Here is a 22,101-nt window from a genome sequence, read left to right on the forward strand (position 1 = left end):
AGCCTCTCAAGAGGAGGGGTTCCAAGCAGACTACTCTCAAGTACTCTAGTTCCATGCCATCCAGTTCACAACGTGGGTATCATTCACTCCGGGAGGAGATGCAACGCCACCGTGCTTTGTGTGTATATGAAAGGTATAAACAAGATTGTGATGAGTATGAGAAGGAGCAAAGAAGTCTGCATAGAGCATCTAAATCGAGGTCAACTTCAAGCAAACGAGGTGCATCTAAGAAGCGTCTTGACAATCAAGACGAGGAGTTTGAGAATTCTCGAATTGAGTCAACGCTTCGTGAATCAAAGGAAAAATTCCGAAGTCGGACTAAAGCATTGATTGATGACATGATGGAAAGACTTAGCCAAGTGCTGGATTCACACTTGGAGCAACTTAACCATGTGCCAACCGGTGGTAATAAAGGAAAAATTCAGTCTAGTCCATCGTTGATTGAAGAGCCACGTACGAATGAGTTGCTGCCGAGCCGTGAACAAGAGCTCCCCAATGAAAAACAAAACTCAAGTGCAATGAAGGATCAATGGTCCGAGAAGAAGGGAGTGGGGATAAGCAAGAACAATTTGGCCTTAGTGAAGAGTCAAGAAAAAGAGTTGACCATGTCTGCAAACATTGAACGTGTGAACACTTTGTTTGCTAACCAGATTACATGTGTTTTGTTTAGTATATCCTCGTTTGTGCAGGTTAAACAAAGTCAAGTAGAGTTGGTCATGGCATGTTCCATCCCGAAGTCACTTGGACACTTTGTGAGTTTCCATGGAGTTTATCTTTTAGGAACTAAATCTCTTTGGTATCACTTCATGGAACAATGTCCAATCAAATCTGTCCGCGCCATTGGAGGATTCATTCGAGCTCATCTCAAAAGGGAAATTCCAGATTCTACTTCTTATTCTTTACCTATGGTTCATTCATCACCTTTGCCTTATTTTGAGCATGTTACTAGCACTAACTCTTGTTGCTCTTACGTAGATCTTGATGAGGAAGGACTAGCACTGGACTCTCAAGTTGAATCAATTGGTGGAAGAAATATTGAAGTGTCAAAGGGAGTTCTCACATTTAAATCTTGCTCTAAACCTTCTTACTATTTAGTTAATAATGTTCCCTTATTTCTTTATCCAATTTCTGAATTGTTTCAAGTTGAAGGTTATTTTGTGTTTGTAGGTTGTAAAGCTGGCCAAAATTTCCCAACTATGACTAAAGAGTTGCAACCTGATTTCGTACTTGTTCCAGATGCATATGGCGCGAACGCATGTGATTCGTATGGAGTGCGTCTCACTTCATTACTACCGCTTATGTTGGGTGATGCACACAAGTGTGTCAATCACAATCCGAATGCTACCCCTACCTCCCTGGGTCATATTTATATGGGTGTACAACACGGGTGGTTCAGTGTCCTACCTCCAGCTTGGAAAGTTGAGTTGATTCAGCAATGTCTAGGGTCGAACTGTACCATCTTGCACAACCAGATTCGGGGCTTTTTTAGTCCCAACGAACATCGTTATCAAGTGCACGTGAATGCCCATACTCGAAGACAAATTGGAGAGCTTTGTGTTGCAACCTGGAACGTTCACAAGCCTTACACACGTTCCTTCTTACCTTGGCGAATGTCCTTGTTCGAGAGGCCCTTGAAGCTGACTAAGAGACATGTGCACCGAATTATTTTAATCATAACATATGCAAGTGTTATTCAATCTAAGAGGGCCAATATGTGGAGATTTGAGGTGTCATACTGGCAACTCTTGTTAGTCTCATTCATTCCCATCCAGATTTGAGGACAAATCCTTCTCAAGAAGAGGGGACTGATGTGTGTACGGGTCAAAGCCCACGCAATGACTTACATGTTTCGAGTCCCATTGGGCCCAGTCACGCATGCATGGGCCAAGCTATTCAAAGAATCATTCCAAGTTCCGGTTAGAGTTGTGCAAGACCAACATGGAGTTCACAAAGATATTGAGGGCTTGGAGAGAGACAATCGAGCCATTTACACCATGATCCAAGCCCACGAAGAGTCAAGCGGGCCACCAAGAGAATAAGGCCTTAGGCCCCATCAATTAGTTAGCAATTAGTTAATGATTAAGTAAGAGCATGGGCCGGCCCATCTTGTTCCAAGAGCATGGGCCGACTTTTTCCTTTACCTAGCCCCTTTAGGGTTTTAGTCACTTTAGCCTATAAATAGGCTTGCTTTGTAAGGTTTAAGAGTAGTCGTTTTATCAATAAAGTTTTGCATATTTTCGATTCTTCTTGAGAGAGAGATTCGACCCCTTTACTTGCTTTGGCAAGGGTTTTGAGCAGTCTTGCGTCCTGTCCTAGATTGTTCTACCGACCTATTCCCCTGGAGTATTCACCTTCATCGGAGTGTCGTCTACCGTCTTGAATCAAATCGTGTCGTCCGTTTGGTTCTAGATCCCGCAATTCCAAGCGTTGGACATCCTCGCTAGATCCTTGGGCAAACGTGCTACGTGTCTCGAAACGTGTTGATCGAGGAACGTATCACATTTGGTTAGAGATTTGAGGGAGCTTGAGATGGAGAGAGATAGATTGGGATATTGATGATGTTAATATTTGGCTTACCTGGATTATTTGTTTGTAACTTTTGTTTCTAATCATGCTAACGTTCTTTCTTTCCCTACGTGTCTTTCTCATAACTAAGCTGCCTTAGATTTCGTAGACTGGGATATTGATGATGTTAATATTTAGCGTCCTTGGATTATTTGTTTATAACTTCTTTCTAATCAGAGCTTTTCGCTTTTGAGCTGAACAAGGTTGTAAAGTACACACTTATGTCAAACATGTATGCTACAAATGGAGCCTAGTCTGATGCCACTGTCTATAGATTGAGAATAAAATTTGAAAAGTGGCTGTTAATTTGGGATCACTAAAGAAAGCTCTTTCTTAGCGCCTCCGGTGTAGCATACTAGTCTTAAGGTTGAAAAGTTCTTTAGTTTACTAAATTCCATTAGCATATTGTATTATGCAATTGGAAGAGTTAGTAGCTTAGTTGAACAAGTTTTGTTAAGAAAGGAATCAAAAGATTGGTAACTGTGTAATACTACAGATCCATAGGTGGTAGCAATGATGGAAATTTTTGCCTAGTTGACAGATGGTTTTTGTGTTAAAAGCACTCATCTTGTGTTGTTGAAAGATGTTCATGGTTTATTGCAACTTGGAACCACTTTGAAATTGTCTGATTTGTAATAAGTGCACTGCATAGTGGTTGTACCCGTTTTTCCCATTTTGTGCTCATAGACACAGAAGCAGAGGTTCTTATATTCTCAAATGTCAGAAGATGAGAAAATTGTTTAGTGTAGGAACTTACGGATACATACCTCATAACTGGTACTTGAAGTGTTTAGGAATCATCAACTTGTTTCGTTGTGTGCACACTTATAACTTCATTTTTGTGTTTCAAATACAGACAACTCTGTATGTGGAATGCAGTCTCAAAACATTTACAGTGGCTTAATGGTGAAATATTTAATTTTCCTTTCAATGAATTCCAGGTGTTCCATGCATATTTGGTGTTTTGACCTATGATGACATGGAGCAGGTAAATTCATGAAATTTCTCTTTTGCTTAATACAACTCAATGAAAACTCATGGCTGACCTTTCTGATCTCCTATACTCTTTTGCATGGGAGTTATTGCATTGAAAATCATAAAAGAGCTCATCATATAATTGTCATGTTGCTGAATATGATAATCTTCCTGTGGGTAATTTTTGGTCAAATTTCTATGCTGACGAAAATTGTTGCCCTGATCTTTACCAGTATTCTACAAATTTTCCCATTGGTATCCCATTTCTTAAAGTTACATTATGATAAATGCAGGCTCTCAATCGAGCTGGTGGTAAGTCCGGAAATAAAGGTACTGAAGCAGTGCTGATAGTTGTAAGTCAATTTCATTTTGTTGAGTTGCTTTCTTGTCTCTTCATTTTCTTGTCGTTTTACTCCATGGAGTATTTATTTGCTGTCTGCCAAATTGTTTACTTTGTGAATAGTATCTAGTTTGAGTTCTGTTTAAATCAAATGTCATCAATAAAGAACCTTTTCTGTTTTTCTTTTTGGTTTGGTTGCATTGGAAAGGGGTGATTTGATGAATTTCTCCATCTCTGCAGGGTTTTGCCCTTGTAACTGGCCTTCTTTCAATATAATTTAGTATAATACAGCCAATAGGAATGCTTGGAAAGGGCCTTCTTACTTAAGCAATGAGGTATCGATCATCCAAAATAAATTATTTTTTGAGTTAAAAATGGGAGTTATAAGGCAAATAAGGGGTTGAACTCCATAACGACCATTGGTGGGTCTCTCTGTGATGTTGGGAGTTTCTCAGCAGGACTCTAAAATATCTAGCTTTTATTAGTTTGGAGTTGGATCTAGTTTATGACAGTGCATGTAGTTATCGGTAGCTTTCTAAATCAAATTCTGGTTGATCATTACTCATAATCTTGTCCTTCTTTAGGTCATGATCTTATGAGTAAGAAACTTTCGCAGGAAGAGTCTGTTTTTGCTGTCATAGCATATTTAATGGCATGATGTTCATTTTGTATCTTGGGTCTGACAAAATAATGAGTTGTACCATATTTTAGAAATAAATGTTCCTGATCGGCATTTTCCTCTCTAATAATGTCTATTCATGATCCGGTACCAAGGATGAATTGGTTTCCTTGTTTGAGTTGTATTGTAGATTGAAATGGCTTCTTTGTTTGAACACCATCTGAAATTTTAGGAAGCAGGTGCTGTCGACCAACATTAGAGCTTTGTACTGTTGTAATTCTTCTATTCTGAATCCTTCTCAGCAGGCAGAGTAGGATTCCTTACTCCAAAGATTTTGTGCTGTAATTCCCTGCATGCATTCAGTCGTGGGCACTACTTTGGTTTCTAATTTGATGTTTGTGGGGATTTTTGTTAATTTGTAAACAAACTTGTTGGTGAAATTAGTGCTAGTTTCTAGTCAAGCGTGGTAACTTAAGTAGCAATCTAGCAGCATTGGGCAAGGTTCTGTTGTTTCTTTGGGAATTCTTTCATATTTCGATTTTCTGGAAGCTGAACGGGAAGTACCAATTTTGTTTCTCTCCAGAGATGGAATTTTTTATTAGGTAATGTCTACTTGAGAGATAGTGACTTCAATTATGAAAGTTTTGGAATTTCTTTGGGAATAATTTGTCAACTTGTCAACTTTTAACCATTAGAATAAGGATTAACTTTTTATACATTCATAATATAGTTATTTTTTTTTATTACTAACAGTTTTGGATGTATGCTTCATGTGTATTATTCAATTTCAAATTTGAATTTATATTATTTTTAAAATAATACCATAAAATAGGTGCGCTAATAATAGATTGTCAATAATACAATATATAGATAAGCATGAAGTACAAACTTTCTTTTTTATTAAATCTACACAAACTTACATACAATAGGACAATAATAATTTGAAGAAATAAAGACTGGTTGTGTAATCACTTGAAATTCAATCTGGAAATTTGTAAGGGTACATATGCTTTCAGCAAATGATTTTGAACAAAGCAACTGGATGTGCCTCTTCAACCATATTTACAATTATTTGAAATTTTACATGAACCCAAGTGAAAAGTTGACGTAGAGATTGATCCCCCAATGCCTTCTGCTGTAGCTTCATTTTGAGCCATCAATGATTATCATCTGGAAAACAAAGGACAAAAGCAACCAAAAAAAAAAAAAAAAGAGAAGACAAATGGAATCCCAAACTCAAGAGTTTACAGATAGATATTGTTAGAAATTTAGTGTTGTATTTACTAGTTAATGACTTGCATCTTCTCAATAAAAAAAAATCACTCTAAATTATTAATGAATACTTCATATTTTCATTATACATATGGCTCTGTCAACCCTTGATTCATTATTAAGCACGTCATATTCCACAAAGCAGGCCTTTGTTTGTTGTAATTCTATACATAGTAATTATTTGACTTCAAAGATGATGATACATAAAAAAAATGTGTGAATAACAATACCTGAGCAGATTAATAATATTCGTCAGATATGTGAACTCGAGGAATGTGTGATATCTTTATCCAGTCATCTCCTGTTTTGTCAGAATAACGATCCCTCAACTTGTCGCAACGTCGAATATCCAAATTTTTGAGAGATGATGTATTGCCGAGGATGTGATGTGGCAGAGTCTCGAGCTTTGTACATTGACTAATTTCTAGTTTTTGAGAGATATCCTGAGGATGCGATGTGGCAAAATCTCAAGCTTTTCACAGTCCCAAATTTTTAGCTCCTCTAGATGTGGCATGATAGAGACAGCAACTTCTTCATCATCTTCACTTAAGTCTTCCCAATTTGTCCAATTTTGGAAGCGGCGAAAATGTAACTTCTCAAATTTGGAAATGCCACTGCTTCAGCTGAGAATGATGACTCGGAGTCTGACAATGTATCAAGAGCATCACGACTATTTTCATGTAGTGCTTTTGTAACTCCGAAGAATTCCTTACCCAAACATTCCATCTTTTCCGCTTCCGTGAGCACAAGCACTTCTAGGGATGATAGCTTCCACAAGGCAGGTAAGGATGAGACGTTGCGGGCCCTAGCAATAACTAGCTTTGTCAAGTTATCGGCGTGAGACTTCGTCACAAGCCAACTTGGTAACTGGGCTCTTGGATAGCCAGCTAGCTCAAGTTCTTCCAAGTTTGGAGGTGGTTCCATGGTTTCAATGCAACATGGAGTTTCTATAAAGTGGGCCTCGAATCTAGAGAGCAAATACATGTCACGCACATTGACTTTCTTGCCAAGTTCCGCACTCCCAAAATCTACTTCTCCTTCAATTACAACGTGCAATATTTCCAGTTGGTTCAGGTCCTTCAGAATTGCCAAATCATCAGAGTTGCACCTGACGATGAACCGAGTCAAACTACAGAGTGACGTCAGCTTCCCGAGTCCTTGTGGAATTTGACGTAATTCATCGGTCGCGTCATTGATAAGGTGCCTCAAGTGTACAAGGTCTTCAATCCTTTCAGGAAGGCACGAAAGCTTTCCACAAAAACCGATATCCAAAGTTTCCAGATAATATAGATCACATATAGCTTCTGGCATTGTAATGAAAGGATTATCACTTAAGTCCAAGTGCCGAAGATGAATCAACCTTCCGATCTCGGTTGGGATTTCAGCTAGCCCACAACCACTTAAAGCCAGAGTCCTCGCGCACTTCAAACTGCAAAACAGATTTTGGGGAACTATTACTCTTCCAATTCGACCAAAAGCAAAAAAGCTCCTGAGCCTTCCAAAATCAACGACTGGAGAACTAAACATCTCCTCCTCAGTGCCTTCTTCCCAAATTGTTAGATGACGTGGTCTTTCACTAGATGAATTTCTTCCAATTCCATCAAGTGTATGACATTCATTTTTTGTGAGAAATTGTGCAAAATCATGCACTATGTCATGCATCTTGCACTCGCCATATTCATGACCATATTTTCCTAAATTTTGAAAAAAGGAACGCATCGCCAAATTGTTGAAGTACTCACGGCCCACCAGCTCCAAGCGCTCACCTCTTCGTCCTGGGCGAACATAACCTTGTGCTATCCACAGCCTAATAAGGTCTTCTACATTTATCACACAATCTTTGGGCCAGACAGCACAATATGAGAAGCAACGTTTCAGCTCCGGGGACAACTCGTTATAGCTTAAATACAAATGAGGGAAAAGTTCCACGGCTGCTTCCTCCAATTGCCATATCTCACTGTCCAAAACATTCTGCCACTGCTGTACGGTATCTTTGAACCGTAACAAGCTTCCCATAGTCTTTGCTGCAAGTGGCAAGCCCTTGCACTTTTCTGCAATTTTCTGCCCAATTCTTTCCACCTTCTTGCATAAGTCCCCTGATTTTCTGGCAAGCGCTATCTTTTGCATTATTAACCAACAATCAGAGTGAGAGATCATGCCTAGGTCGTGAGTATCAGTCGATCCCACCACTGTGGCCACTCTATGACTCCTTGTTGTTACCAAGATTACACTTCCGGGAGCCCCATCCTTAAGAGAGTCTTTGAAAGGTTTCCACTTTGAGTCGTCCTCTGTCCAAACATCATCTAGGACAAGCAGGAATCTCTTGCCGGAAAAAGTTTCTTTTATACGTCGGATCAACGGATCCAACTCTGCTTCATGAGAACTTTTTCCAGCATTCTCAAGGATAGCTTTCGCGACCCTTTTCTGGTCGAAAGGATCTGATATGCAGATCCAATTTCTAAGTTCAAAGTGGTTCTTCACATTATCATTATTGAAGAGCAGCTGGGCAAGTGTGGTTTTTCCACTACCCCCGGCCCCTACAACAGAGATAATTTGAACCCCATCTCTTCCTTGACTACTACTCTTGGACAAAATTTGGTCAAGAACCTTCTCCATATCAGCTGCTCGACCATAGACCTCTAATTCGTCTATGATTGAGGTAGTCATAATTCGCTGAAAATCTTGAGAATCAGGAATCCCCCCACTTGTAATAAACTTGAATTGATCTGCCTCTTTCAAAGTTAATTCTAGCTGTTCATTTATTTTCTTTATTTTCTGAGCTATATCACTACGCACAGGAACTTGTTTGAGACAAGAACAAAGGGATGGGATAAAGGAACGAACCTTGTTCTGCAGTGTAGGCTGCATTCTGGCATTCTGACTAGTTCCCTCATTCTTTGCTCTGTGAATCTTGAAGTTCCATTCGTCCAGCACATCATCCATCTCATATGTTATGTCCTCGAGCTTTTCTAGCCAAATTCCAACACTTCTGTCCTTCAGCCTTCGTCTCTCTGCATCATGCAGCACTTTTTCAATGGTTGCCAACTTAGAGGAGATATTTGTCACCTCTTCTTCGACCCCCATCACCAAGTTGACCTTCGCCCCAAACTGCTTCACGGCAACATCACCCAATTCACCTATTATCTTTGGAACAAACAATTCAGCCATTGCAACGATAGAATAATACTAATATGATTTGGAAAGGATATTTGGTTGCAAATAGAAGGTTGATACAAAGGCGGACAACCAGATTGGTTACTTAGGACCACTCCTACAACATTGTTACATACTTGTTTTCATGCTACACCAACATGCTGGTCTTGACGACTTGGTCTTCCCAGTCAACTTTTATTTAATATACAATGGGATGGATCTCTTAGCTCCTTCTTCCCTTGGTGGGTTATACATTGTTTATATACTACTTGTTTTCTTAGTGGAGTTGACGACTTACTTGAGTCTTCCCAGCCAACTTTTATTTAATTATTGTTGCTAAGGTATTGAGACGGTAGATCCCCAAACGTTTCTTACATTAACTATTTGCAATTGAAGGGGTATTTGGTAATTGGATTCCATACCTGGGAATAGACTGCTCTACCTACTCCTCTAAGATTTTAAGCGAAATTGAAAAACCTCTAATTCGTCTATTGAATTAATGGTGAATCTATTAAGTACTATTTGAAATGCTCGAGGAAAGGAAGCTGCTCTGAAATTTCAGATTCAATGACATCGGTTTACTCGGAAGGACGGTCTCAACTTGTCCGTTGCAAAAACGCGTTACCTATCATATCTCCAAAGAGAGTTATCTTAGACCGGAGACAAATATTCAGGTCAGTTTAGGATATTTTTAAGGTTTGTTTAAGATTTTAATCCTTATAATCACAATTATTTTCCAATCTTCTTACCTGAATCAAAGATGTGGGAATTGATTAACCGGTGCCTGAATCAGAGCCTTTCAGGCACTAGTAAGAAAGTCTTATTAAATATTTAATAATTGCTTTACCTTTTTATTTTATTTTTTCATAAAAGATCAAGTGTACATGGGATTTCTCTTATCCACGGCTGACTCTTTGATCCCAGCTCTAGATGACTAGTAATTTATATTAATGTGGTAAAACTTTACAACGTGTGGACAAAGGTTGAAAAGACTATAAAAAGTGTGCACTAAATCACCGAGAAATAGAATGAATCTATTCCTCATCGTGACATGCATTTAAAGTATAAGAAATTTGTCTAAGTCATGGTATTCATAAACATGCTTCACAATAAAATTTTGAACACGTTAATCTACTATCTATTTATCTCACGAATTTATTTATTAATAAAGGTGCTAAAATATAATAGTTTTCAGAAAAGCCTTGAAAACAATTATTTAAATCAAATTCTCATTTTTTTTTCTGCAAAAATATACACCATTTAGGCGATGTGTGATAATTTTAAGCTTTCACGTTCAGCTCACCCCCTTTCTTGATAGGATTATCTTGTGGGGAACAGATTGGAAAAGCCATAAAGTATTATTATTTATCATTTGTCAAGAATTACAAATGGGACACTAATTGTTGAGCTGTCTTTAGGAGTTGGAAACTTCATTAAGAACAGATTCTGTTTTTGTATCTCTCCGTTGTGTTCTTTTGTAACTTTGCACATGGGCCTTATCTTCTTCTGAAATTCTTGGCTCCACAAAACTTATAAATGAAGTGCACTTTCTGCACTTCTAACTTGACAATGCATTTCAGTCCTTTTTAGAAAAAAAAAAAATTGTTGCATTTTTTCCAGCAAAAGAAAGGAAAAAGGTTGGGAATTTTGTTTGCCTCGTTACGAGTTCTTTAGCTCGAATACAAAAATATAGAGTGGGTGGTCAGAATTGAATGAAAATCACTGCTGGATGCCGAACAAGAACATCAGAAAACAGTTTGGATCTTTTCATATGACTACCAACAACCGCGTCAAACTGCTTTGCTTTTATTCTAATAATATATTTCGCTTGCATTATAAACACATTTTCTAACCCACTTTTTTATATTTCCAATCACCTTTTTATTTCACATACATCACATCACAAAATGTACTAAAGTAATTATTCTAAATAATACATCCAAACAATGGTAATAAAAAATAAAACACATTCCTCTAATTCATATAGGGTTAATTCCACTTTTCACCTTTTACCCATGCTCAGATTTTTACTTTGATTCCTAAACTTTAAAATGAGACATTTTAGTCCTTAAAATAAAAATTTTGTCCCACTTTGGTAAAATTAATGACAAAAGTGAGACAGATATTATATTTAAGTGAGACAAATATCGTTCTATAGGATTAAGGTGAAATAGATTTTATAATTTAGGAATTAAAATAGGACAGAATTTGTACATTAAAAGACCAAAGTGAGACAAATATTATACTTTATAATTAAAGTTCAGTGGTTTAAGTAGGAATTCAGGCATAATTGAGCGGTGTAAAGTGAAATTAATCCTTGAAATATGTAGATAGAAAACAACTAATACTATTTAATTTTTGGTTGAAATAAAAGGACAAAAGTGTGCAGTGTTGGAGACCAAGAAGATTACAAATTCGCGTCGGTTCCACATCGAAAAGAAGAATTACTGAGCAACTTCTTAATCAACTTGTGCTGGATTCCGTGATCCATTACTCAAGTGCTTGGTGGGAGGGTATAGGAATCAAGAATTGGATTGAGTCCCAAAATTGTTGCTTGGCTAATGGGTATAGGTTTTGAAATCTTGGAATGAATCATGAAAAATCAGCCACTCTCAATCCCCAACTAGATTGGAGGGTTTTGATGAATCCCACATTTGATTCCAAAATCTTTTTTAAAAAATTTTTATTTTTGGGATTTTTTAAAATATATACTAGCTCTGTTTCTATATATTAATATTTATTTATTTATATATATAATATTTTTTATTTCAATTTTTTTATAATATGTATATTAATATTTATTTAATATACATATATGACAGGTCGTCGGCCTGTGCAATAATAGTAATAAATATAGAACCTAGCTACCACTAAAAGCAGTCAATAATTAATCCTAGGTACTGGAGCAGGGACTCTAGGTGTGCAATGGGTTACTTGATTCACCCTGTTCCCGAAGAGTTTACTTAATCCGATATACCAGTATTAATTAATTGACAAAAATTACTGAATAGTAGACAGTGGCAAGTAGGGTCGTCTCCTCAGGGACTGGAGATGTTTGTCTCTTTTTTAAAGTCCAATTGATAAGGGGGGATTTTATCGGAATGAAACTAAAAATAATTAGACAATTTAATTAAAAATGAATAAATCACTAGCACAAATATAGCAGGAATTTAATCAGGAATAAATAAATTCTAGCCAAGGATGCAACTACTCAGGCACAGTCCACTTATCCGATCATTGATGCAGGAGAGGTTCACTTAATTCATTAATAGGCTAGTTATAGTCTGATGACCAATTTTTCCTTAAATTATTGATAACCAAGGTACGACCGTTGATTACCCCTAATCAGCAAATACTCCTAGGTACGACCATAGGAATTAATTTCCCAATTGCATTAATATTAGAAAAACCTAGCCCTAACCAATAACACGCTACGAGGGTTATTTAAATTAGATCGCACGTTCCCCTAATGTGTAAACACACCAGTTGCCACTAATATTAATCAAACAAACAATTACGGATTTAATTGACTAAATTGGCACGAGATTAATAAATCACATTGAACATCGGGCCCTTGACATCCAATTAATAAAATAATCTCATGAAAATACAAGCAGGCAACGTGCAAATATGAATAAATTAAGGAACGCGTGAAAACTAATTAGATCTCACAGATTTTCGGGACTGCGCCGTCGAGTTGACCCTTGACTAGATGGAAGATTTAGCCACGCCGCATAATTAAGTCACCACACGAATTAATAAATTGCGAAGGCATTGTTTTTGGCTAAAAAGTAAGGAATGAAGGATGTTTTTCCCGTTGGGGAATTTTGTCGAACACCTGGCGTGTGTCAGAGGCCAGTCAAAGGAAAAAAGAAAGAAAAACTAAAAACTAAAGACTAGGCTAAGAAGCTGAACTAAAAAACGGTCCCCTGCCTCCGTACGTTAGTTGCCTTTAAAAAGAAACAAAAGAAAGATATCCAGCGGTCCCCACTGATTGGTCACAAGCTACCGCCTTTCTTCTTAGTCCTCTTAGGCTTTTGTACGTTGCTTTTTTTTCAAGAACCAAAGGACCAAAGCCTTTTTTGTCCTTTCCTCCGTGGTCCCCACCGAAGTCAAAGGCCCAAGCCTTCAAGTTCTCTCTGCCAAAGTCTCCCAAATTTGCATCCAAAAGTCCCTCTTTTTGTACTTATCTGCTCCACTCCTGGAATTGGGTCCAAATACCAAATATGAGTGAATATCAACAATTAACACAATATTTGTCCTGGATAGAAGGGGAAATTAATAATAAAATTACTAACAAATTATACCCTATCAATTCCCCCCACACGTGAATCATGCTTGCCCTCAAGCATAAGAAGAGTGGGCAGACCCCAAAAAGTTGACAGTGGTCATCACTCTAGTCTACCACATTGCCGAGAGATTCAAAAGAAAATCATATATCGGGCACTAGTAGTTAAAATCCGAGAAACATCCCCCCAGTTAGCCTCTACCGCAAAACTCCTTCAAATTCCAAATTAACTAGTCTAAGGAAAAGGAATGACACACAGCATTTATCAGCTAATGGTCCAAATCTTCACACAAGTCCCCATATTGAGTCCATAAACCAGCAAGCTTCCCTATTATTTATTATCTTTTTTTTTTTTTTTTTTTTTTTTTTTTGGACATAGTAATATTTGACCCAAGGAGACTTAGTCTCTAGCCGCCGGAGCCTTTTCACGCGAACTCCAACATTTTTAGATGAAGGAGCCCGGTTACTCAGCTCCTACCGCTATGCAACCACATACTCATATCAAGTACCACCTTTTGACGCGAGAATCGACACTTTTAGGTGCAGATTCCCGGTTACTCGGTAGTAGCCAATAGAGGAGTACAGTCAAGCTTATTCACAGCTAATCAAAGCAGAAACGCAAAATAACAGCACTAACAACTAAACATAGGGGCAGCTCGCCTCATTATTGCCAAACATGGAGAACTGGAGTCAATATTGGACCAGTTCACATTAAAATGCCAACAGTCATTCCCAATGCCTAGAAAAGTTAACACGGAAATCAAAAGAACCAAGCAGTCCGATATTCACCAAGGAGACATCTCGAATCCAACCACACTAACCCGATACATTATACTTAAAACAAAAAAGAACTTGGCAAAAGTAGAACTAGCGTCAATAAACCAAATAATTTTTTCTTTTTTTTTTGTTTTTTTTTGTTTTTGTTTTTTTTAAATCGTCACATGGGATTAAAACTAAGAATTAAAACTAGAATTAATAGTCACAAAGAAAGAAAAATAAACAACTAGAATTAAAACTAAAAACTAATAAAACTAGAAACTATTAAAAACTAAAAACTACTAAAAACTAAGAACTAAAAATGAAAACTAAAAATTACTAAGAACTAAAAACTACTAAAAACGGAAAACACTAGCACCACTTTAGACCCATTCCCCCCACACCTATAGGACACATTGTCCTCAATGTGACAAATATAAAACAAAAGTGAGAGGGAAAAGGACCAAACTTCCCTGAAACCGGGTCATAGCGGAGGGCGAGGTGGGAATGGAGGTGCAAAGCCTGTATGCATCAGGAACTGTGCCAAATTCTGTGCTATGCCGGCGACATTGGCGTCGACGTTGGTCATCCGGGCCTGCAAATCCTGAACCTGCTCCCTGAGATGCTGCCAATCATCGGTCCCAGGTGGTGGAGGTGGCGCAGAAGTAGAGGTAGACGGCCCAGCAGTGTCCGCGGCCGACCCAGGGAATGAAGAGGGTCCTGGTCGGGGCGTAGGGCGTGCACCCGGAGGTCTAGGTGGTCCAGGAGGGATGAACTGGTAGGAACCATCAGGCAGGCGCTCGATGACTCCCATCCTCTCCAAGCAGTCTGCGTCCAAGAGCTCCATCTCGCACGCCAAATGTAGGTCGTGGTCCTCCAGGTCAAGAACCCCCAACTGTATCGCCAAGTGAGTGATGTATGACCCAAGGATGAGGGGTTTGTTCTTCTTGGCCAAGACGGTCTTCAACTGTGCGGCCAACCAACACCCCAAGTTCACCTTGACATTGAACGGCTCTATGTAGTCACAAGCACTCTCGGCAAACTCCCTACTCCCAGCATACTCTCTAGTGGCAAACCCAAATGCCCGATTGAATTGGGTAATGGAGAAATTGAACTCTCGACCCATGAGCCGGAAATGAATGACCTGTGGTGTGTCAACGGTGTATCTCGTAGGTAATTCGAACTCAAAGGTGGAGTAAAACTCTCGAGTCAGCTCGACAAAGGCCGGGCATAAGACATCTAGATATGAGCGCCACCCGATGGCTGTAAACATTTGCTCTACTTCCTCTCGTATGCCGAGACCCATGACGGTTAATTTTTCCCAAGTCTTACTTGGTGTAATACGCCGCTCGCAGACCTTAGCATACCTCTGCTGATCGGCGGGTCTAGTGAAGGTTAGGTGCCCCCCAAAGTGAGTAGGGGTATCTACCTGAGCACCCCGACCCCTACCCAAACGGGTTCGCACATTAGAAGAAGAAGGTAGGTTGGTAGGTGTATTCACAGGGATGGAGGCTTGTGGAGCAGGCTGAGAACGAGGGGTCCTAGACCTAGAGGAGGATTTCGGTCTCACCATTTCACCCACAGTCAGTTGGAACAACAAGATACAGAATTGCCCACAAATTTTTTTTACCCATTTACCAACAAGGGCACCCAATGACCACAGGTTGCCCAACTATCACCCACAACTAGCAACTGGAAAAGGTTATTTAATAAGCAATGAGATTATCCAAGTCACCCAGTAATCAAGCAAACGTTATCTATCCAAAAAAATTCCAACAAGCAGCCCAATTAATGAAACAGCTATAAAAGATCAGAACAGATGCTACCCACGGCCCTCAATGCAGCAATCACAGTAGAGTATGCAATTCCAAGTTGACAAAGTAAGTCGAACTGCACAGGATTTCAACCCAATATGCAATATCAGAGGTAAATGAAGCAAAACCCCCCCCCCCCCCCCAACGAAACCTCAACAACTCCTCCAGCAATGTAAGCAAAATAGGCCTCCCACGTTAACAATCGTCTGCAGTTTTTCAGCTCAACCCAAAATTTAATAAGTGGCACCAGATGGCCAATCAAAAGCACAATTGCACCCAACCTAAAAGAATTAGCAATACCAAGCAAAAATAATCCAACCAGTACCACTGGTGGAACGCACACAATCGAGGACAGGACCTTCACAGGGCTAACTCTTGACTAGCCCAGATAGTACCAATTGATTTGGAGAAATTTGGGGAGCAAAGTTCAAATACCTCCACTGGGACTACCCAAGCGGCAGTCAGAGTAGCGGCGTTGAAGCTGGTGGTGGGCGTACAGGCGCGGAGGGGCAAGCAACAAGGGAGGCGTGCTCCTCGCTGGTTGAAGCGGCAGTGGCAATTCGGATGGCGGACGCGGGAGCGGCGGCGCGCAGCGGCAGCTTGGGTCGCTGTCTGTCGCGGGCCTGCGCGCGCGCTAGTGGCGGCGCGCAGCTTTAGCAACTGCGGTAGAGGCTGCTGGCGGCGGCGAGCTGGGGTGTAGATCTGGCTGTGGCTGCGCTGCTCGGCGAAAGACTGGGCAGCGGCGGCGCGCAGCGGCAGCTTGGGCCGCGACTGGCTGGGGTCGTGGGCGGCAGTGGGTAGCGGACAGCGGAGGCGCTGTCTGGCGGGCGGCGATGTGGGCTGGTGGATGTCCGCTCGACGATGGTGAAGGGCTGCAGTGGAGGCGGCGGCGACAGTCGCGGCGTGCGGTTTGAAGCGGCGGCCAAAAGGGGAAAGGAGACGCAGCGGAGAAGGAAGAAAGAAGAGAGAAAGAAAGAAGAAAGAAAGAAAGAAAAGAAAGAAAGAAAGAAGAAAAGAAAGAAAAAGAAAAGGGGTTTTTTTTTTTTTTTTTTTGTTTTTTTTTTTTTTGACTAAGAAATTGCTACGGTTTTAGGGGAAAGATTCTTCTTCTTCTTGTTTTTTTTTATTTTTATTTTTTTTATTTTTATTTTATTGTATTTATTATTATTTTTATTTATTTATTTTTTTTTTATTATTCGAATAAATGGAATAATAACAATTTTCCTACATTTTTTTCATTTTTATTTCTTTCTCTTTATTTGAATCCTTACCTTTCCCGCGAACGTGACGCGGGCACGTCATAAGGCCAAGAGAGCTCCCAGAAGTTTCAGAATTCCTGATCGTGAGCATCCCGCACATCACCACGCGGGCACGTCATGAAGCCAGGAGAGCTCCCAAAAGTTCAGAAATTCCTGATCGTGAGCGTCCTGCACATCACCACGCGGGCACGTCATGAGGGCAGGAGAGCTCCCAGAAGTTCAGAAATTCCTGATTGTGAGCGTCCTGCACATCACCCCGCGGGCACGTCATGACCGAAGGTCACCTACAAATCAGCAAAAACGAAAACTAATACCCAAAATCAGTCAAATTCAGGGAAAGCAGATTTAAACTATGCTACGAAACCAACAAACAATTTAAAAGAAACAATTGGGTTGCCTCCCAATGAGCGCCTTTCTTTAATGTCTTTGGCTAGACATTGTCCAAAAATTTGCTTAAACTAAGCAGGTAGGATCCTCCAAGTGCATCACCTCCACCCGTTCAGTTGGAACCCCTTCATAATACGGCTTGAGACGATGACCATTCACTACAAATTTCTTCTCAGCTTTCAAACTTTGGATCTCGACTGCACCATAATGGAAGACATTAGTCACAACAAAAGGGCCAATCCAACGAGAACGTAATTTACCTGGAAATAACTGCAATTTGGAGTGGTGCAGTAGAACTTTTTGCCCACACTCGAATGTCTTCCTTGAGATCTGTTGGTCATGAAAAATTTTATTTTTCTCCTTATAAATTACCGCATTCTCATAAGCTTCATTGCGGATCTCCTCCAACTCCTGTAATTGTAACTTCCTTTGGATTCCGCCCCCCTCAATATCCATATTGCATTGCTTAACCGCCCAAAATGCTTTATGCTCGAACTCTACTGGAAGATGACACGGCTTACCAAATACCAACCTATAGGGAGACATCCCTATAGGTGTCTTGTATGCCGTCCGATAGGCCCAGAGTGCATCTTCCAACCGTTGACTCCAATCTTTTCTATCGGGGCGCACCATTTTCTCCAAGATAGACTTTATCTCCCGATTCGACACCTCCGCTTGACCATTGGTCTGCGGGTGATACGACGTCGAGACTCTGTGGAGTACACCATACTTGCGAAATAAGGCAGCTACGGTTTTGTTGCAGAAGTGCGTTCCCCTATCACTGACAATAGCTCTTGGCATTCCAAATCGCACAAAAATATTAGATCTGATAAAATCTGCAACCACTTTCGAGTCATTAGTTCGAGTGGCCTTAGCCTCCACCCATTTAGACACATAATCAACTGCCAACAAAATATACAGAAAACCAAATGAAGTAGGAAAAGGCCCCATGAAATCTATACCCCAGACATCAAAAATTTCTACAAAAATCATCGGGACTTGGGGCATATGATCTTTACGGGCTATATTACCTACCCTTTGACAGCGATCACATGACTTACAAAACACATAGGCATCCTTAAACAATGAAGGCCAATAAAATCCACTTTCTAAAACCTTATGAGCAGTTCTCTTGGGTCCAAAATGACCTCCACAGGCAAAAGTATGACAAAAAGCTAAAATTGATTGAAATTCCACTTCACTTACACATCTCCGCATCACTTGATCTGCACCCCTCTTCCATAGGTACGGGTCATCCCAGATAAAATACTTGGCGTCGCTCTTCAATTTATCCCTCTTCGATTTTTGCCAACCTGCAGGAAAGTTACCAGTTACCAAATAATTGACTAAATCAGCATACCAAGGCAACTGAGAATTTAAAGAAAATAAGTGCTCTTCAGGGAATGCATCCCTCAACGGTTCATTATCCTCTCCAACGGGTATACGACTCAGATGGTCAACTACTAAATTCTCTGAACCTCTTTTATCCCTTATTTCCAGGTCAAATTCCTGTAGTAGCAATATCCACCTGATGAGCCTCGGTTTTGCATCTTTCTTGGCCATTAGGTACCTCAATGCTGCATGATCAGAAAATACAATTACTTTAGCACCTAACAAATATGACCTGAATTTTTCTAAAGCAAAAATAACCGCCAGAAGCTCCTTCTCAGTGGTGGAGTAATTCAATTGGGCTCCATTCAAGGCCCGGGATGCGTAATAGATGACATGAGCCGCCTTTCCTACTCTTTGCCCCAGTACAGCCCCAACAGCATGATCACTGGCATCGCACATGATCTCAAATGGCATATTCCAATCGGGGGGTTGGATGATTAGGGGTGAAGTTAACAATTCCTTCAGCTTGTCAAAGGCTCTCTCACACTTGTCATCAAACTCGAAGGCTACATCTTTTTGTAGGAGTTGGAACAACGGGGCTCCAATTTTTGAAAAATCCTTGATGAACCTTCGATAAAAACCTGCATGTCCAAGAAAAGAGCGCACCTCCCGCACACTCGCGGGGTAAGGTAATGCATAAATAATGTCTATTTTAGCCTTGTCTACTTCTATGCCCTTAGACGATACAATATGACCCAAGACTATCCCGTGCTCAACCATAAAATGACATTTTTCCCAATTAAGCACAAGATTAGTCTCTATACACCTTATCAGGATCAATTTCAGGTTATCTAGACACGTATCAAAGCTATCACCATACACACTGAAATCATCCATGAAAACTTCTATTATTTTCTCAACATACTCAGAAAAGATGCTTACCATACATCTTTGGAAAGTCGCAGGTGCATTGCACAACCCAAATGGCATTCGTCTGTAGGCAAAGGTCCCGAACGGGCACGTGAAGGTTGTCTTCTCTTGATCCTCCGGGGCAATTGCTATCTGAAAGTATCCTGAAAATCCATCCAAAAAGCAATAATAAGCCCTACAAGCTAAACGTTCAACCATTTGGTCAATGAAAGGGAGAGGGAAATGGTCCTTTTTAGTGACGGCGTTCAGCCTACGGTAGTCTATACACTGCCTCCATCCTGTGGGTTTGCGCACTGGCACGAGCTCCCCCGTTTGGTTGGCCTCTACCGTCACCCCTGCCTTCTTTGGGACTACCTGGACCGGACTCACCCAAGGACTATCAGATATTGCAAAGATGATCCCCACATCTAGCAATTTTAGAATCTCTTTCTTTACAACTTCCATCATGAGGGGATTGAGCCTTCTTTGAGCCTGCCTAACAGGTTTGGCATCGTCTTCTAGTCTAATCCGGTGCATACAAATGGCCGGGCTGATCCCCTTAATGTCTGCGATTGTCCAGCCTATCGCTTCTTTATGCTCCCGAAGGACCCGGATCAATTTCTCTTCCTGCGTCTTTGACAGTGCCGATGAGATAATCACTGGGAGTGTCTCATTGTCACCCAGATACGCATACTTCAAGTGCTCTGGCAGGGGCTTCAACTCCAGTACAGGTGCCTGCACCACAGACGGCAATACCCTCTGGTGAGGTTCGGGAGTAAAAATAGGCAAGACTTCATACCTCTTCGTGGTGTTCTGCAATGAGTGTAATGCACCTATTGTGCATTTTAAATCCTCACTCCACTCCACCAGAGGAGTTGTCTCCAACTCGAGGTGCTTGGTTAAAGCCACCTCCAGCTCATCCCTGCCATCAGTTTCAAACACTTCCTGCACTACAGGGTCAATAGCACTCACAGAAAAAACTGAGTTAAAGTTGGAGTTAGAGGGGTACTTCATAGTATCAAAAATATTAAAATGCACAATTTCCCCATCAAACTCCATGGACAAGGTACCCTTATTAACATCAATTTTCGTCTGTGCAGTGCTCATAAAAGGTCTACCCAATAACAAAGGTGAGGGATCAGGGGAGTGATCATCATCCATATCAAGTACATAAAAATCAGCTGGAAACACCAAATCATTAACCTTTACCAACACATCTTCAATCAACCCATCAGGATATGCATTAGTTCGGTCAGCTAATTGAATAATTATTCCAGTTTCTTTTAATGGACCTAGTTTCAAAGAAGCATAGATAGATTTAGGCATGACATTAATTGATGCTCTCAGATCCAACATGGCCCTTCTGATCACAGTATTACCTATCCTACAGGGAATAGTAAACATACCTGGGTCCCCGCACTTTGGTGGAAGCTTTCTCTGCAGGACCGCAGACACATTTTCCCCAACTATGACCCGTTCATCTCCCCTCAATCGCCTTCGGTTGACACACAAGTCCCTTAGGAACTTGGCATATTTTGGTACTTGTTTGATGGCGTCTAAGAGGGGGATATTTATCTCAACCTTGCGAAAAACCTCCAAGATTTCCTTCTCCTTATCCTGCTTCTTTGATTTTTCCAACCTGCTAGGAAAAGGAGGCGGGTTAGTCTTAACTGTAATTATTGGGTCAGGAAGTACCTTTGGATCTGCACCATTGCTATCCTCTTTCTCTAGCTCATTCTCGATCTTCTCCTCGTCCTTGTCCTTGGGGATCACAAGCTCAGGCCCTTGAACCTCCTTGCCACTCCTCAGGGTCATGGCACTCACATTCTTCGGATTTAATTCAGGATGAGATGGCAATTTACCTTGGTTCTGGGAATCCAAACGGTTGATTGTTGTGGCCATTTGACTCATCTGATTCCTTATATCCTGTATTTCGGAGTCTGTCCTTTGCTGATATTGCATAATGGTTGCCTCCGTCCTTTGCTGATTTTTCGCCATGTCTGTCATCACTTGTTTCATCATCTCCTCCAAAGATGGACCAGCGCTTGGGGCCGGAGGCGGTCGGGGTTGGTATTGCTGCTGGTACCCTGGCGGCTTATTTGGCCCAAAGTTAGACTGTCTGTTTTGTGCAAAGTTGGGTTGCCTATTCCCTCCATAACTGAGGTTGGGATGATCTCTCCATCCGGGGTTGTAGGTGCTTGAATAAGGGTCGTACTGCTTCCTTGGCGCGGGCGCGTGGTCAGCCATATTCACCTGTTCTGCAGTTTCTTCCTGAATCATTGGGCACATGTCTGCAGAGTGGCCTATACCAGTGCAAATCCCGCATACCCTGGCTTGTGATGCATTTCTCACCGCCTGTTGCCTAACAAACGCAGTCAACTCATTTAACTGCTGCTGTATGGAGGGTGTCTCTACCTCATTCACCCTACGTA

At 40.7% G+C, this 22,101-nt stretch overlaps 1 protein-coding gene and 1 long non-coding RNA gene across 3 annotated transcripts; one reads left to right on the top strand and one right to left on the bottom strand.

The window, feature by feature from the left end:
- The first annotated feature begins 3,526 nt into the window (after nt 1-3,526).
- LOC140006184 (uncharacterized) lies at nt 3,527-4,825 on the top strand. The gene is made up of 3 exons (XR_011813821.1): nt 3,527-3,553; nt 3,834-3,870; nt 4,690-4,825. It is a non-coding gene; the product is annotated as an uncharacterized lncRNA (long non-coding RNA).
- Nucleotides 4,826-5,439: 614 nt separating this feature from the next.
- LOC113722709 (putative disease resistance protein RGA3) lies at nt 5,440-9,179 on the bottom strand. 2 transcript variants are annotated; one of them, XM_072048293.1, is made up of 2 exons: nt 9,062-9,179; nt 5,440-8,915 (listed from the first exon to the last, which is right to left on the bottom strand). In XM_072048293.1, the coding sequence occupies exon 2, from the start codon at nt 8,853-8,855 to the stop codon at nt 6,318-6,320; it is 2,538 nt and encodes an 845-aa protein (XP_071904394.1). In that variant the 5' UTR covers nt 8,856-8,915; nt 9,062-9,179; the 3' UTR covers nt 5,440-6,317. The 2 variants fall into 2 exon arrangements, with proteins under 2 accessions (XP_071904394.1, XP_027101756.2); XM_027245955.2 differs by having other exon boundaries at nt 5,440-5,669; nt 6,002-9,159.
- Between the last annotated feature and the right edge of the window lie 12,922 nt (nt 9,180-22,101).

This window comes from Coffea arabica, chromosome 5e (genome assembly GCF_036785885.1).
Source record: "Coffea arabica cultivar ET-39 chromosome 5e, Coffea Arabica ET-39 HiFi, whole genome shotgun sequence".
Taxonomy (NCBI): domain Eukaryota; kingdom Viridiplantae; phylum Streptophyta; class Magnoliopsida; order Gentianales; family Rubiaceae; genus Coffea; species Coffea arabica.

Bases quoted from the DNA above. Each gene is read 5' to 3' on its own strand.
- LOC113722709 (XM_027245955.2), bottom strand. From the start codon at position 8,939: ATGGCTGAATTGTTTGTTCCAAAGATAATAGGTGAATTGGGTGATGTT.